The sequence below is a fragment of the Zeus faber genome (genome assembly GCF_960531495.2).
Source record: "Zeus faber genome assembly, chromosome: 9".
Lineage (NCBI taxonomy): Eukaryota > Metazoa > Chordata > Actinopteri > Zeiformes > Zeidae > Zeus > Zeus faber.
Window position 1 is genome coordinate 3962971 of NC_137197.1, and position 15801 is coordinate 3978771.

Genomic DNA, 15801 nt, shown 5'->3' on the forward strand with positions numbered 1-15801 from the left:
TCAGGTCTGTCATCTCGGTTAACTCGGCTCTTCAATGGCAACTTAAATATCCACTGAAACAACATTTGTGACTGCGTGTCGGGCGGGGCATCAGCAGAACTGGGCAACGGCAACTTTACCGCCCATGAATAATGCATTAGGCCGGCCGAGCTCTCTGCGTCACGCTTCTACATCCTGGACGTGGTGATGTCATTGTTTGGTGGCGGAAGGCACGCCCGCACAGGGATCCTGCACGCTGAGGCGCTGCTCTTCCGTGACGGCGGCGTCCTCGGAACGTCAAACCCGCCGCTGCTCGCGGGTCATTTTGACGCACCCACGTCGCGGAATGTTAACGTCTACCCCTCGGGGGGGCATCTCCGTGCCGCCGCCCTCGAGCGGCACCGATGGCCACGGCCGCTCCGGGAAAGCCGATCCGCGTCCGCGGGCAGAGCGGGTTTAACCTCCGACGGGGGAATTCGGGGGGCGCCGAGGAGAAAAGAGGCCGAGCGTGCTCGCTCAACCCTCTAAAATGTTGAAGATTGGAAAAGTCTGCCGCCTTCGCAAACATCCCAGCCGGTCGTCGGGCAGGCTTTACACGGGGACTGACGTCTGGTCTGAGTCAATTGTGTTTGGAGTCTCTGCGGGACTCTGTGGCGAGGAGAACGGAGGGTGTCGGGGGCTCCGTGTGGGATGGTTCTTGCGGGCGCCGTTCCGCTCGGCGCTCGCATGTGACGGCGGCGAAAAGCCGGAGCTGGAAACAGTCATCCATCAGGAAGGAGCGGTGAAGAGAGAGATATGGAGAGATAAAAACCATAGAGGTAACAAGAGGATTGACTGAGGAGCGGTTTTACGACGGCAGACAGGCTGCACGTACACCCACACACACACACACACACACACACACACACACACACACACACACACACACACACACACACACACACACAGACAAACCTGCACACGCACACACACAAACCTTGTAAAGATTACAACTTCTGGAGGCCTTTTCTTTCGAAACCGTGTTACGGAACAAACAGTGAATGTGGGTGTCTTTCATGGTGCATCCAAAGGAAGACATTTCCCTCACACAGGAGTAAAAAAAAGACGAACATGAAATGAGTTGAAAGAAAAAAACAAAGAGGGTTTGCAATGTGGGTTTTTATTTGTTGTCTCTTTCTCCTTTTTATTATTATTATTTTTTTTCCCAGACGGAGCCTTTCAGAACCACTCTCGGCTGCGGACCCCTCCCCTGCCGCTCTCCCACTCCCACTCGCCCAACCACCAGCACCACGCCGCCTCCATCAACTCCCTGAACAGGGCCAACTACACCCCGCGGAGCAACCCCAGCCCCGCGCCTACCGACAGCTCCGCGGCCCCCGAGGGTCCCGCCGGCGGCTCGGACTCGGGCGGCGCGCAGGACAACTGGCTCCTGAACAGCAACATCCCCCTGGAGACCAGGTACCCCCCCGCCCCCGCCCACCCCCCCGGTGGAGCTCTGTCTGCAGGGGGCGCTGGCGTCGACCGGCTGGGACCGAGCTTAACCCTCTGGAGCCGCTTTGTTTCCCACCAAAAATGTCTTGGCCCTCACCCGTGGAACCCCTTTTTCCAGCATAAACTATAACAGGGCTATAAGTCGAATTTATCATTTTGCCATTTCAAGTAACTCCATGGTAAACAGGGACCCAGTCCCAGAATTTTTTAATTTGCTTCCCTTATTATAAAATAGAAGACTCCATTTTTATGTCACGGCGGCATCAGAGGGTTGAGTCGCTCAGCCCTCCTCGCCGTCGCGACGCCACCTACGGGAACGAAGCCGTTTGATGAGGGGCAGAGTCCCGCGAGGCGCAAAGGCGTGATTTTCCGGGCAACGAGAGAAAAGCTCCGTCTTTTAAGATTTCCATCCCCGACTATTTAGACGTCCGCGCGGTGCGCTGTGGCAGTTCCCCGGCAGCGCAATTATAATCACGCCGGATGTGGAACGGCACTCGTGAAATTACGGATGCGGACTCCTCTGAGCCTGCCGCGTCCCGCCCGGCGTTTTATTTATCTCACGTCAATCAGTGTTCACCTCGCCGGGGCGTTCCTCGACGGGAGGCCCTCGTCCGAAGGAGATCCGTCAAGTGTTATTGCGGCAGAAAGAGAGAGTGCATGTCGGCGTTTTTTCCCCGGCTTGGTCTCGGCGCGAGGAACCGCGGGGTTGTCAGGCCAGAGACGTCTCACACCCCCTAACGATCACATAACTCCGGGAGCGGCGGGGGGAAGTAAAAAAAAACAACGACAAAATATAAATAATAATAAAGTAAAACGCAGAACAGAAGAATCCTCCTCCGCGCGTCGGGTGCGAGGATGTCGGCGGCTGCGGGCGCGCGCGTGGAGCCGTCGGAAGGGTCTACTCGCTCACGTCTCTTCAAGGTAATTTCAAGCGCTGCAAATGACAGGATCCAGCTACTGGTGAAACTCTTGTTAGACAGGAGACCAAACAACCGAGCTGCCAGCGGCGAAACTGACTTGCCGCATCCTCCCTCAGACTTTCTCATTTTTTTTTTTTTTTTTGCGAGACGGTTCATTCAACAGGAAAATGAGCATTAATTCCAGCCGGTGGAAGGACAGGTAGAGGCGTAATGAATGATTAAACGTCACAGGGCTCCGAAGTTAATCCCGAACAGGTATTCCCGGCGGAGCGGCGAAACAGATGGCGGCGAGAGTGTTTCCACAAACAGGCAGGATTCTACCCAAACCTCACACGCGCCGCACATCAACCACTGCCAGATCAATTATTAGAATTCCACTGATAAAATGGAAGCCATTAGTAATATCCAAAGGGGTGCTGAAATATAGCCTGTCATTTTTTTCCGTGCTTAATGGCATTGTAATGGCCGATCTCTGCGCTGCCGCGGACGTGAGTGGGCCCCTGATCGTCGCCGCGCCCGTGGAGCTTTATCCCAGCCGGCGCTGGAGAGCGGCCAGCGGTGGTGCCGGCGCTCTCCGGCTCCACCTGTTTCCTTCCAGTTTCTGCCGCGGCTTCTCCACCCCTTCATTAAAAGTTGCATTCTTCCCCCTCCAGAGCGCAAGCTTTGCCAGACCATAAACAGACTGCGCTGCGGGCCCTCCAGGGTCGGGCACCAAAAAAAAACAAAAAACAAGGCTTTTCTCTTGTACCATTGAACGTGTTCGGCCTGCCCATTGCATGCAGACGGTTCATTTCTCCATTGCATTGCTGCAGTTCTGCCTTATGGAACAGAGCTCTCGTGGGGCGAGTGCATTGTGGGAGAAATAAGACCTTTAGAAAAAAAAAACCCCAGAAAGCAATTATACTCCAGATGAGTTATAGATTTTCGCTAAAGACTAATAGATTTGTAAGAAGGGAAAACGAAAAGAAAAAAGTAAAAACAAAACAACAACAAAAAACACTTTTGTTTTGCTACGGCTATTATCCCATTCAAAGTATGTATCTTCACTGGAAAACAAATGTGTTTATTTAATGTGTAACGGCCGAGCCTCAACGGCCACAAATAAAGAGCGTCATTGTGCCGCTGTCGGCCGAAATAATGAGTAGAAAGCTTCAAGTCCTGTGTAAGTGATGCATTCTTTTCTCCCCATACGACCCCGAAGGAGCCAGAATACTCTAATGTTTATCAGAGAGGAGCAGGACGGGTGCAGAGAGGGGCAGGGCTCGTACAATACCAGGTAATGGCAGCGTCCCAGCGGGGCAGGGAGACAGCTAGATGTTACCCGTCTCACACCTAGAAGTAGTTCCATAAGGGCTTCTTTTACCTCATCTGTGTTTTTGTCCTGCGCTGTGTCCGTTCGTCGGGTGTTGTTGATGTTTTGTGGTGGCCGCGTGTCGGAGGTGGGTGGAGACCAAGCACAAGTACAAGTACGAGTACGAGTACGAGTACTGTGAACGTCCAAATAACCACAGGAGGAGGAGAAGTGACTTCCGTCAGATCTGTTTGGATGTCTTACCAGAATCTCTCTGCCGAGCGGTTTCAGGCGTCTCGCTGGGTTTTTAAATCACCTTTCATTCCGAGTTGTTTTTATGGCTTCGCACGAAATTCAAAGCTGCAAAAAGATATATAAATAAAAAGGGGGGGGGGGGGGGGGCGGACGCAGCCGACGCGGATCACCGCAGGGAGCGAGAGAAGGGAGCAATCTGAAACCAAAACGAACGGAGACCGACTCTCCTCAGAAATTAACTCCGGCGAGAGGGAGAGCGTCGTCTCCGAGACGCCGCTCGGAAAAAAAAAAGCGCTTCTCCTCCGGGGGCGGAGGGCTTCTGCCCGCCTCCCCGGCCGCCTCCTGCCCACCTCCGCCCGGCCCCTCCTGCCCCCCGCACGCCCGTCTCACCCCGGCCTCATCTCCATCTCTCCACCCTGTGTGTAGAAACATAGCCAAGCAGGCTTTCCTAGAGACTTTACAGGACAACCTCATTGAGATGGACATCCTGGCGTCCGCGCGCCGCGACGGCGCGTACAATGACGGGTAGGTTGCATGTTTGCTCTCCTCCGCACGCCGCTGGAATCTGCCCGGCCACCAATTCACCGTGATCCATCCCTCCCCCCCCCCCGTCTCGTCTCCGATCGCCAAAGCCTGTGTTTGCCGCATCGCCCCATTTCGGCTTCAGTCGTGTCCACGCTCGGCGAATTTGACTCACCTGAAGTTTTTCCGCCCCGCACGCTCTGTGACGTTGGCTCCGGACGCAGCGAGGGCTTTTCTGAGAGCGCTCCGCTCTTCATCCCTCGCAGAGCAGTCGTTTTGAGGCTGTTCACGTCGCTCGTCAAAGGCCGCCTCCTGCATCCCGTGTCAGATTTCCAAACTCACATCGTTCTAACGGTAATTTGGGTAGTCGTCCGTTGTAGAACCCCACGCAAAAAATGGCAGCCGGTGACGGTAAAAAAGCCTTTTTTGTCAACACCTCAAACCAGTGGCAATGATGGAAAAGGGAAGAGTCCAAAGTTTTGAGGTGGAGGACCGTTCTCCATGAGATGTGACTCCCTCCATAGCCCTGTCGTCAGGAGGCTGCGGTCACTCAGTCACAAAGAGGCAGAGCTCAACGGCTCCATCTCCGGGTTAGTGGACACGCCAGCTTCAATAAACACTTCAACCCCAATGCCGTTTTAAAAACAGAGCTGGAGACGTTGAGCTTTTGGCGCCGAAAATCGGGCGCCTCTGCCGCCGTCCGTGCCACTGACTAGGGAGTCGATGCGTTGCTGGGGGGAGTGCCAGAGAAAAATGTCAAATGGCGCAAAAATGCAAACGGCAACAGTGGAGGTGGCCTTTGGAGTGCGACACTGGATCAGATTGGTGTTCCCGGGGCTGCAGAGCCGGCTGAGCTCCTGTCGGTAAAGAGGTTGACGGCGGCGTCTCAGCCATTCAATCGCAGATATCGTTGATCATAAGACATTTAGACAAGCAGCTGCACATTCATTATTTCTTATTTCTTCTCCTGAGATAGCAACCGTGTTGTCAAGCTCATATGTGTGTCTCTCTCTCTCTCTCTCTCTCTCTCTCTCTCTCTCTCTCCATATATATATATATATATATATATATATATATACAGTATATATATATATACTGTATATATACATTTTATTTACAGTGTATATATATATAGTATAGCTGTATAGCTGTTATACACACAGAATTGCTATGAATTAATATTCACCACGGAGGCAGGAATTAACAAGGACCTGCCGTGGTCACTAGTCCTGTAAATTACATTTGATATTGATTCTCAACTTCGATTGAACAAAATCAAATGTTCCTCACGAACCGAGCTGAAGTTTGATGATGGTAACAGTATTGAATGCACATCCAGGCGGAAATTTGATGCAGTAGACAGACAGACTGACTGACTGACTGACTGATAAACTGAATGACTGACAGACAGACTGACAGACTGACACAGACAGAAGGACAGACAGACTGAAATACAGACAGACATACAGACTGACTGACTGACTGACTGACTGACTGTCTGACAAAGAGGCTCCCTTTACACCTGGCATCCGTTTTGTATCTAGACACAATCTGGAAGATTTATAGAGATAGTTCATATGGATTATTCATATTGATTATTAATATGGATTATTAATATGGATTATTAATATTGTTAATTAATATAGATTATTTGTACGGATTATTAATATGGATTATTCATATTGTTTATTAGTATGGATTATTCATATTGTTTATTAATATGGATTATTCAGATTAATCATTGATATGGATTATTAATATTGTTAATTAATTTTGTTTATTCATATGGATTATTAATATGGATTATTCATATTGTTTATGAATATGGATTATTAATATGGATGGTAGGGACATGGTATTCCGATTAATCGTTGACATGAAAACACAATGGCATTCCCACTTGTGTTCAATGTGGTCAAAATGGTGGTTGAGGTGAAGGGATCAAAATCTGTGTGCAGTATGATCACCTGAGACGTAGGTTAATGCCAGGTGAAAAGGAGGTCAGACAGACGGACAGATGGACTGTCAGACGGACAGACAGACAGACAGACAGACAGAGGGTCAGTCAGTCAGCTAATTTTCCTGCCGACACCGTCTCCTTTCTAGACACTTCCTGTTCAAGCCGGGTGGGACGTCACCCATGTATTGCACGACATCACCGGGTTACCCTCTGACCTCCAGCACGGTCTACTCGCCCCCGCCACGCCCGCTGCCTCGTAACACCTTCTCGCGTCCGGCCTTCACCCTGAAGAAGCCCTACAAACACTGCAACTGGAAATGTGCCGCCCTCAGCGCCATCCTCATCTCTGTGACGCTGGTGTTCCTGTTGGCCTACTTCATCGGTGAGTCACCTTTGTTTTTCCCCCCTGCATCGGGGCACAGGCACACACACACACACACACACACACACACACACACACACACACACACACACACACACACGCGCGCGCACACACACACACGCGCACACACACACACGCGCGCGCACACACACACGCGCACGTGCACACACGCGTGCACACACGCACACACACACACAGCAACCCCAATCGAGGGGGGGTGGAGGAGGGAGCCCATGCCCCATTGTGTTTCCGCTAATATCCATTTTAATGGTGTGGATCTTGGCGCGGTGTGTGAATCTGGTTATATAGGAACTTGTAGATTGACTCTTGGTCCGTAGACCTCATCAGAAATAACATTATCATTCATAGATTGGGCCGGCTGAATCCGCCGGGGAGCAGCCAGCCGCTCTCCTCCCCTCGTGATTAGTGCAGGCAGAAGAATTAAGAGAGATGGGACACATCAGCCGTCACACGGGAGAACGGCGCCCGCTCGGAAATATTTCATCAAGACCTTTTTATTTGAGGCGGAATTCCCATCAGCAGCAACTTCAGGTGGATCCCCCGCGGACGCTCCCAGCTGGCCAGCGACGTTCGGCTGCGATGCCGAGTTCGACTGCCGGATGAGATGGTCTCTCGCTCTCTCTCCCTTTCTCTTTCTCTCTCTCTCTCGCTCTAACCTGTACCAATGCCTGAGGCAATGACATATATAGTTGCCAATATACGGCTCCATTCATGTGTCACATCCATTCGCAGGTGAATATACTGTAATAACACAGTTGTCATGAATTTGACGTGTGACGTCCCGGTAATTCACATCGTGTTTTGCAGCTGTATTCATCGAAATCTGCAAAAAGTACAAAAAATATATTTTAAATTGATTTTATAAGATAAGGTTCGGGAAAAGAAAGTCTCACCAAAAGTCATGCATTTTGATGTTAGAAGGGACATGTCCGGCGTAGGGCGGTGGCGGGTGGTGTGAATGGTTCATTCGGGCGGGGGCACCCGTCCTGCAGGTCCGGGTGGAGGAACAACGCGAGGCGGGGTGAGGTGCCCCGGTGCCCCCGGATCTGGGGCAGGGAGCCGGGGGAAGGACACGGAATGTTCAATTTCACGCGGTCGCCGTGCGCGGTGATCTATGGGCTGCTCCAGGTAGCGGTGCCGCGCCCAGACCAAAAAAAAACAAAAAAAACGGTTATCCACAAAAAAAATATTTTCATTCAGAGTTCACGGGATATGATTTCCAAATCACCTGATTTCGGACGACTCTGCTGCAATATTTTTCGTTATCTTTCCGCCTTGGATGTATTCCGTGATCTGCGAGATATGCACAGCGGCGGAGTGAGAGTCACCCTCGCCGATAAGAGGAAGGAGTTCTTTGGGGAAGCTGAAGGATGTGGAGAGCAGCTGGTTTTATGGAGCCAGTCAGTGTCCAGATCCTCCACCCAGCCTCCATCAGGGAGATGAATGGATCCTCCGCTCCCAAGTCGTCCGTTATGAATATGCATCGTGGCATAACGATCACGAAAGCTATCGTAACTGTTTTTTCCCCCGGCGCTGAGCTCAAGTAAAGCCTGATCTTTCATTGACTTTGTCACCGGGGTTGTTTAAACGGTTTAGTTTCACGTTCCTGAGCGGCAGCTGGAAGCTGGAATTTGATTTTGAATCAAATGTGAATCTGCCGCCCGCCGCCCGCGGAAACTAGAGTTTTGAGTTGCTTCAGATCAGTGAGGGCTGCAGTGGGTGAGCACTAGTTCGCCCTGGTTTGGCATCGGCGGCGTGGGTTTGGCGGTAGATTTCGACCAGAAACATTAGGCGATATGGAAAAACCTTCCTCCCGGCAGCCGTCGGCCCGACAACCGGTAATTGTGGATACGTTCACCGTGGGGGGCAGGGATGAATCGCGGGCACCCCGATGCGGCTCTCCGTGCGGCTCTCCATGCGGCCCCCTCTCCCTCGCCCTCGGCAATCCTAAACGGGATTATTTTGGTTTTAAACCGGACGCAAGCGGTGAGCCGAAGGGAGTGATTTCGCCGTCTTTGCAGCCCCAGGACGGAGCGCCGGGTGTCGCCGGTTGAAGCAACGTCTTAAGGAGGTGTTTGAAAGGGAAAGCGAAATAAAAATAAACAAAAGGGTCAAATCCCGGAGGAAGCCCGTCCCGGTCTGCGTCTCTGCTTCCCCGTGGAGGCCCTGGCTCTCCCGGGACGGTCCCCCACCACCCCCGCCGTCTCCTTCCTCCAATACCTGAACCGACCCAAAGCAAGAAAGAGAGAGCGAAAGCCCCGCTGCGCAGTGCCCCGGAAACAGGGTTTACGGTGATTTATTTGCTTCTTTTTGTGGATTTCTCCAGGTGAGGGGAAAAGTGTCGCGGGACGCCGGTTCCCATTGCCGCACCCTCTGAAATGAGCATTACAGGTCATTCAATTAGCAAAATAAAAGGACAAAAATCGAGAAAAAAAACAAAACAACCGCCAATGGACTCCGCCGGTCGCCGATAGATTCGTCCAACCGCTCCAAGCCTCAGACACATGATGCTGGTTTGTGACCTGGCCAGGAGCCAGAGAGACCCATCAGCCTGATAGCGCTTAATCACTCGGATGTAATTACACCCCACAAAAATCAGACCATCTCCCGGTGCACCGCTAGTAAACATGCTGGAGACCAGGCCTCACCCCAAGATCTGCATTTCCAATCAAGAATAAGGGCCGCGTTTAATTAAATGCTGATGAGAAAATATATTTAATTTCAAGTGCAATTAATTATTGAGGCCTGTAATTGGAAACTCCGGGTGAGATGTCTAATGAACCCAATTAAGCCACATGACAGATGTTTTGACTTGCTGCACGGCTCTTAGGCGGCGCAGCTCGGTCAATCAGCTGCTTTTTCCGAGCGCTCGGGTGTGCGGTGTCGCCGTCCTCCCTGTGGCCGCCCGCTCGTTAGCGCACCCGTCATGCGTCTCGCCGTTTTAAGGACGTAAAATGGAAACGGGAACGGCACGTAGTATCGAGTTCTCCGAATAGAAATGCAGCCAAATCACTTTTTCCATCAAAATCATTTTATTTTGTCTGATATTTACATTACATTGCATTACATCACACATTTGTCAGCAGTAGTGAAAAACCGACTGTACGTCCCTCTGTCTCCAAAAGAAAATCGGTCCAATGGCAGAAGTTGCTCTTCACGTTTTTCCATTTCGGTCAAACGTCAAATTTTTTAACCCATTCCTTTCTAGTTACTAAGCTATTTATCCAGAATCCCACACGACCCTTTGATACATTTTAGTGTGTTTGTGGTGCAGGCTGCCCACCAGCAAGCAGCTCAATATTCCCAAAAACACCTTCCGTGCGTCCACAGCTTCTCCCTTCCAGGAGATAGATTCGTTTTCAGCCGTTTATTTTCTGCTGTGCTGTACCCTGTATGTATTTTTGTCAATATGTTTGTGACTCCAATTGGAAAATGTGCTCAGGAGCTTTATCTGTGTTTTTGAGGCGTGTTTCCTTGAAAGCGTGATGCTGTGTGTGTGTGTGTTTGTGTGTGTGTGTGTGTGTGCGTGGGTTTTCCTTCCCGCGGCGCCGACACCGCCGGGCCGTGCCGTCAGAGAGACGCTTCGTGGAGCCGTACAGCTCGTTTAAAGCAATTGAAAAACGGTCGGCGCTTTTGATATGCTGACCCGTGTGCTCACCGAGACTCCGCTATCTCTTACCTTTTAGCGCAAAACTCTCCTTTTTTTTATTTTTATTTTTTTTTTCGGGTTTGAGTTGAAAATAAATTCAGCCGGGTGGAAAACAGCATCGTGCATCGCCAGGCAGGGGAAACGCCGACACCTGAATGTGGATCTGAGGAGCTGGAGGTGAAGGTCACTGCAGGTGGATCCCAATCAATGGCGTAGCAAAGATGAATTAAAAAAAACAAGATGCAAGCTGCTGTGTAGGCTCATCCCAGGTTCCGGCGTCAGTCCTCCGCTCGATGACGGAAGTTCCGTCTTGAAGACTCGCGGTGAATGGACGTTTCGTTATTGGACGCTCACTATTTCATCAACTTAGACAATCCGACTCTAAAAGGGGAAAGAACACTGTGAAATAAAGCCATGTGGGTGATGGATGCTGACTTCAGTGCCGGTGGAGCGAATCCTCGGTTGAGACGTTTGGCACGTTTGGGCGTGACGACCGCGCCGTGGAAGACATTGAGAGCGTCGTTAGGGGGAGCTCGGCCGCAGGATGTGGGTAAACAAGCAAATTCAACTCAAATCTTGCACATGTTGAAGTAGAATTAAAGCCCCTCTGCCCGGGCCCAATTAGAATGAAAGAATACGGTTGAACGTACGCCCAGAGCTTCATTATGTGGGTGGTGCGGCGCATCCATCTATGAACGCTTTATCTCCAGAAATAATGATCATAATTTGATTTTTTTTTCACCTTAAATCATGATTTAAGGACAGCAGGGTAATGTTAGGTTCTATGCGATGTCGTCTCCTCAATTTCAATGTTTTTGTGTTAGATTGCCAATTCAGGAGAGGTGTAAAAGCCTTCAGGTGAAGAAATGAGCAATCCAAGGCTCTGGTGCTCCACACCAATTCTTTGAAGTGTCCAAAAAAAACGATTAATTAGCCATATGGTTTCTGACGTGCACAGTCTGATGAGAGACGACGTCTTCCTCGCACCGTGTTGCACGCGGTATTTTTTCTTTTTTTTTTTCTGCCTGTGGATTCAGGGATTTATTTCAGAAATATCCCGTGGCTGTTTTTTTCTAATTTCTCTTTATCGCACACTGGAAACCGGTAGGGCAGAGAGGGGAAACAAATCTGTTGGTTATGGCGCCTCCTGCAGCGGACACTCGTAGGAAAGCGCGGCGGAGATGGAGAGATGTAAGTGCGGCCGGGCTCGCAGGGCCCTGGAGACGCGCCGAGCGCCGCTTCTGTCCCCTAATTGACACACGGCGTGACCCGCCGCCTGCCAAGAGATAAGCAGACGGAGGCCACAGCACGCGCTCGGGAAAATGGGCAGAGAACGGGCGGAGCTGCAGAGAGCAGGGCTCCCGACGGGTCAGCGGCGCTGCTCGTCCGTTTCGCCACCGCTCTCTCGTTAGACGCACCTTGTTATTTCCACGTGTCGATGGTTTTTCTGTGTTTTTAATTTTTTATTAATTGTTTTTTTTTTTTTTTTTTTTGCCGGTGGAGGCGGCGTCCGTCTCAAACGCGGCCTCTCTGCAAAGTCGGGGAAGCTCGGCTAAACAGATTTCAGGGGACGCGCTCTGTACCGGCGCCAACATTCTGTATAGGACAGATACCGAGGAGGAGCTGGACTAAATCTTTATGTTGGGCCGGGAGGGGGGGGGGGGGGCCCTCGGGTAGGGCTGGGATGAAGCATCGGGCCCCGCAGAGACCTGATTATTTGGACGCTTGAAATGACACTCCGCCTGGTGCCTTTGATGCGGCTGCTCCGCCAGAGACATTCCGTGGATCTGGCTGTGGCCGCCACTCCACCGAATGTGGAGCGGAGATGTATTCTGTTATTGTTTGTCGGAGGAAAGTTTTCATTGTACGTATTCAGGGCAACGCGCACAAATTATTATCAGGACAAACATGGAATCCGAAAGGATATCAATACACTGTGTGTACGTTCAGTTCCATCTTAAAGTGGGAATCCGCAGGATTATTTTGTTGAAAAACCTCGCTTTTTAGGGAACAGCCGCTCCAAGTATTTTGCATTATGCATGTGCGATATGCTGCTTCCATTGTTGGTGGCGGGGTCCGCCTTTCCCGGCAAGAATGCAATGATGGGGTGCGTGAAAGAAGTGAACGGCAGCCGCCGTGAATTTCAGACTAGCAGCAGAAGACTGAAAGGCAATTTGTATCAGACCGTAATAACGGCACCCAGGAAAGGCTTGCGCTATTATTCGTGCTTCAAATGCTTGTCAACAGGTTGAATTCCTTACATTGGTGTCCTGTTATGGTAGCTGCTATAACTTCACCGCTATTCATCCCCCCGGCGGCTGTTGTTCAGAGGTGCCACTACGTCTCTCACCGCTCTCTTCAACACGAACACCGGGCCCCCCAGAGTCCAGGCAGCGCCACCGGAGGGAACAGGAAATCCACAGCGTCCACACGACGCACTTATCATACCGCCTTTCATTTAATGACAAAATGCTGGAGCCTGGACGATTTATCTCCATACATTCCGCGTCAAGGTTGAAAAAAAATGTGAGTCTTTGCACAGCTATTTGGGGAGGGTGGAGTGGGAGTGAGCCGCTCTGTTCTGCGTCCAGAACTGACGGACGGGCGTCGGCGGGGGAGAGGCTCGGTCTGGTTCATTCAACCACGAGCCCGGGCTGGCTGCGATCCGCCGCTCGTCACATTCCTTTGATGCCTTCAGCCAATTCCATGTTAATGGTTAGGTCGGCGTTGGAGGAACTCCTATTCTGGAGGGACTGCTGATGATAGAACTCCTGAAGCAGGCAGAGTTAATACGGTGCTGCACCCTGAAGTATAAATTTGAAGGATCATATTAGTTCCTGGTTCTCATTAGGAATCATTAACTGGAATAACTGTGAAAATGTATGAATGGTAAACAACATGAACAGGCCGAAGCGGGTGTGACATGTTTGACTTGGGTTGTCCAGGTGCGTTCGTACGATTGCGGAATTTTCCGAATTAGAGTTAGAAGAATCATTGTTGCAGAATTATTTTATAGATTAGATATTATTGTGAATTTCAAGACGTTGTGAATTAAGTGCATTTAAAAGGGGGTAACGAGAATGACAGCACAGATCAATCAACGCACACTTAAACCACAAAAAAAACACATTCCAGCAATTAAAGACCAAAATTATGCCATGACAAATAGTTGAATTAGTGTCTTGATAAGATATCTGCCTCGCACAGTAACGGAAAGCCAACAAGTAAGTCTTCTCCACATTCCACTATGGAGTTTGGGAGAAAAGCCATTTGGTCTCCGACTCAAACGCAGGCTGTGAGAAGCTCCAGGAAGCTCCTCGGTCACTTGAACGACTTTATTTTCTGAGTGAGAACAAAACAAAACAAAACAAAAAATAAAATAAAAGCGCATTTGAAGAAAACAGTGCTGGAAGAGGCTTGGGACTTTAAAAACCACACAAAAGGAAAGCCCGATTATATCACACGTGATAATTGAATTGCTCGGTCCTTTATTTGAACAGCTTTAAGGGACCAACAAATCAGTAAAATGGCAGTATTGCGCCTCTGTGTAGTTTCTGCTGACTGGTGGCTTCCAAGCAGGCTTTTGCCTGGCTAAGCTGCTCCTGTCCATTCTCCTCTTGGTGATCCGTCATGGTCACCCCCCTCCCCCTCCCCCTCCGCCCCGCACCCGGCCGCCATTATTCCAGAGGACATTCCCTCCGTCAACCTTGTAGCATATTAGTGCATCTGATCCATTTTCACATCCAACCGCCCCGGTCGCCTGTCTGCTGACCCGGGGCTTTCCTTGTGTCCGAGAGCTTTGCAGGGAATGAGTTACGTGAAAGGGGGGCGCGTGGGGGGGGTATTGGTCTGATTTGACAGATGCTGCCCTGGGGGGGGGGGGGGGGGGGGTCACATTCACTGCATCTTGCTTAGTCAGCGCAAAATGTTAATCATTAAACCCATGCATTGTTTTTAATCCCTGGGTATATTCCTCACTTTGCCCTCATCTTGAGAGAAACATCAAAGTAACAGCGCTCAGGTAAACACCACATTCAATATTTTCCTTAAAGTACACATACGGCCGTAATAAAGTACACAAGTCGTCATGACACCTGATACCTTCAGTCGTGTGTTGCTATCACAAGCGCGTTCCCTCAATGAGGCTGACGATGTAACCTTCCCTTGCAACCTGCAACCTTCCCTAGGTAGCAGGGGAAGACTTGTCCAGTCGGGAAGAAGGAGAACAAGGCCTCGGCACCAGAGCGGTGGTTGTGTTCTGACTGACGTCACCGTACTGTGCATGGCTTGAATTAACAGCTTCATCCATGAGCGGCTGCTCTGCAGTGTACTGACGTGTTGCTCCTCTTGCAGCCATGCACCTTCTCGGACTCAACTGGCACCTGCAGCCCATGCAGCGACAGATGTACCAGCTTTCAGAGGACAACACCAGCGGCCTGCCCTTCCCCACCGACCTGAGCTTCCCGCCGCTCGGCAACACGGGCCTGGACATCCCCGATCGCCGAGGGAAAGATGACGGTAAGCAGAGCGCCGCTGAGTCGATGCTTTTATCCCGAGAAAATGTAGGGAGGGCGCGAAGGGAGGAGAGGTCGGTGAGATCCCGAAATGTCGTGGGAACACGGACTCACCTGGGAGCCACCGCCCGGACGAGCGTGGGGGCCTTCCCACTTCAAGGAGCACAAATCGTTTGCTCGTCCACGAGCTTCACGACGTTTCCCATTGTCGCTTCTTCTGTTTACTCTCTCAAGTTTTTTTTTTTTGAAAATCTTCAAGTTTGCGAGTGACATTTCGGAGCTCAAGCAACTTCCGTTTAATTTCCTCCGTCCGGACTCCCATTGTGCGGCGCGGCCTCGGCGGCACGCAGCGAGAGATCTGCATTGTAATCCGGTGCAAGACGTTGTAAGCGGGGGAAAGTTTAGTTTGTTCCTGGAGGAAGAAAATGGGAACAGCTTTAGGGGGCTAAGTATCCAGAGAGGTGGCGGTGGCGGCGGCGGCGGTGCCGGCGCCGGCGGTGGTGGCGGTGGGCCGGATTAGCCGCTCTGTCCCCTTCAGAACGGATGTGATCCTTTCATCTCCTCGTCTGGGCTGCCTTTCCCTGGCAGCTGAAGAAAGCACGCGCTCACCCCGCCGTACCAACTGCTCGGCTCCGGCAAAAGTTTGCTCCCCTCGGCTCTGGAACAAACGGGCCCGGGTTCGGCCGCCCCGGTTCGCCGAAAGCGGAGGACAATAGGTGAGGAGATCGGGTCATTAACATATAGATGAATCCGAGGTGTCGTCTTCATTTACCGAGCGACAGAAAGCGTGCTGGGGGCGGCGACGCGGCCGGGCGGC

General features: G+C 51.1%; 1 protein-coding gene across 2 annotated transcripts in view; it reads left to right on the forward strand.

Annotated features, from left to right (window-relative positions):
• tenm4 (teneurin transmembrane protein 4) overlaps positions 1 to 15801 on the forward strand; it is a gene marked incomplete at its 5' end in the record, with an annotated part of 153900 nt that overhangs the window by 45489 nt on the left and 92610 nt on the right. For both annotated transcript variants that reach the window (XM_080006450.1, XM_080006451.1), the window contains 4 exons: positions 1188 to 1437; positions 4363 to 4461; positions 6565 to 6800; positions 14824 to 14988. In XM_080006450.1, coding sequence (XP_079862576.1) covers positions 1188 to 1437; positions 4363 to 4461; positions 6565 to 6800; positions 14824 to 14988 — 750 coding nt within the window. The remainder of the gene's footprint in view (positions 1 to 1187; positions 1438 to 4362; positions 4462 to 6564; positions 6801 to 14823; positions 14989 to 15801) is intronic.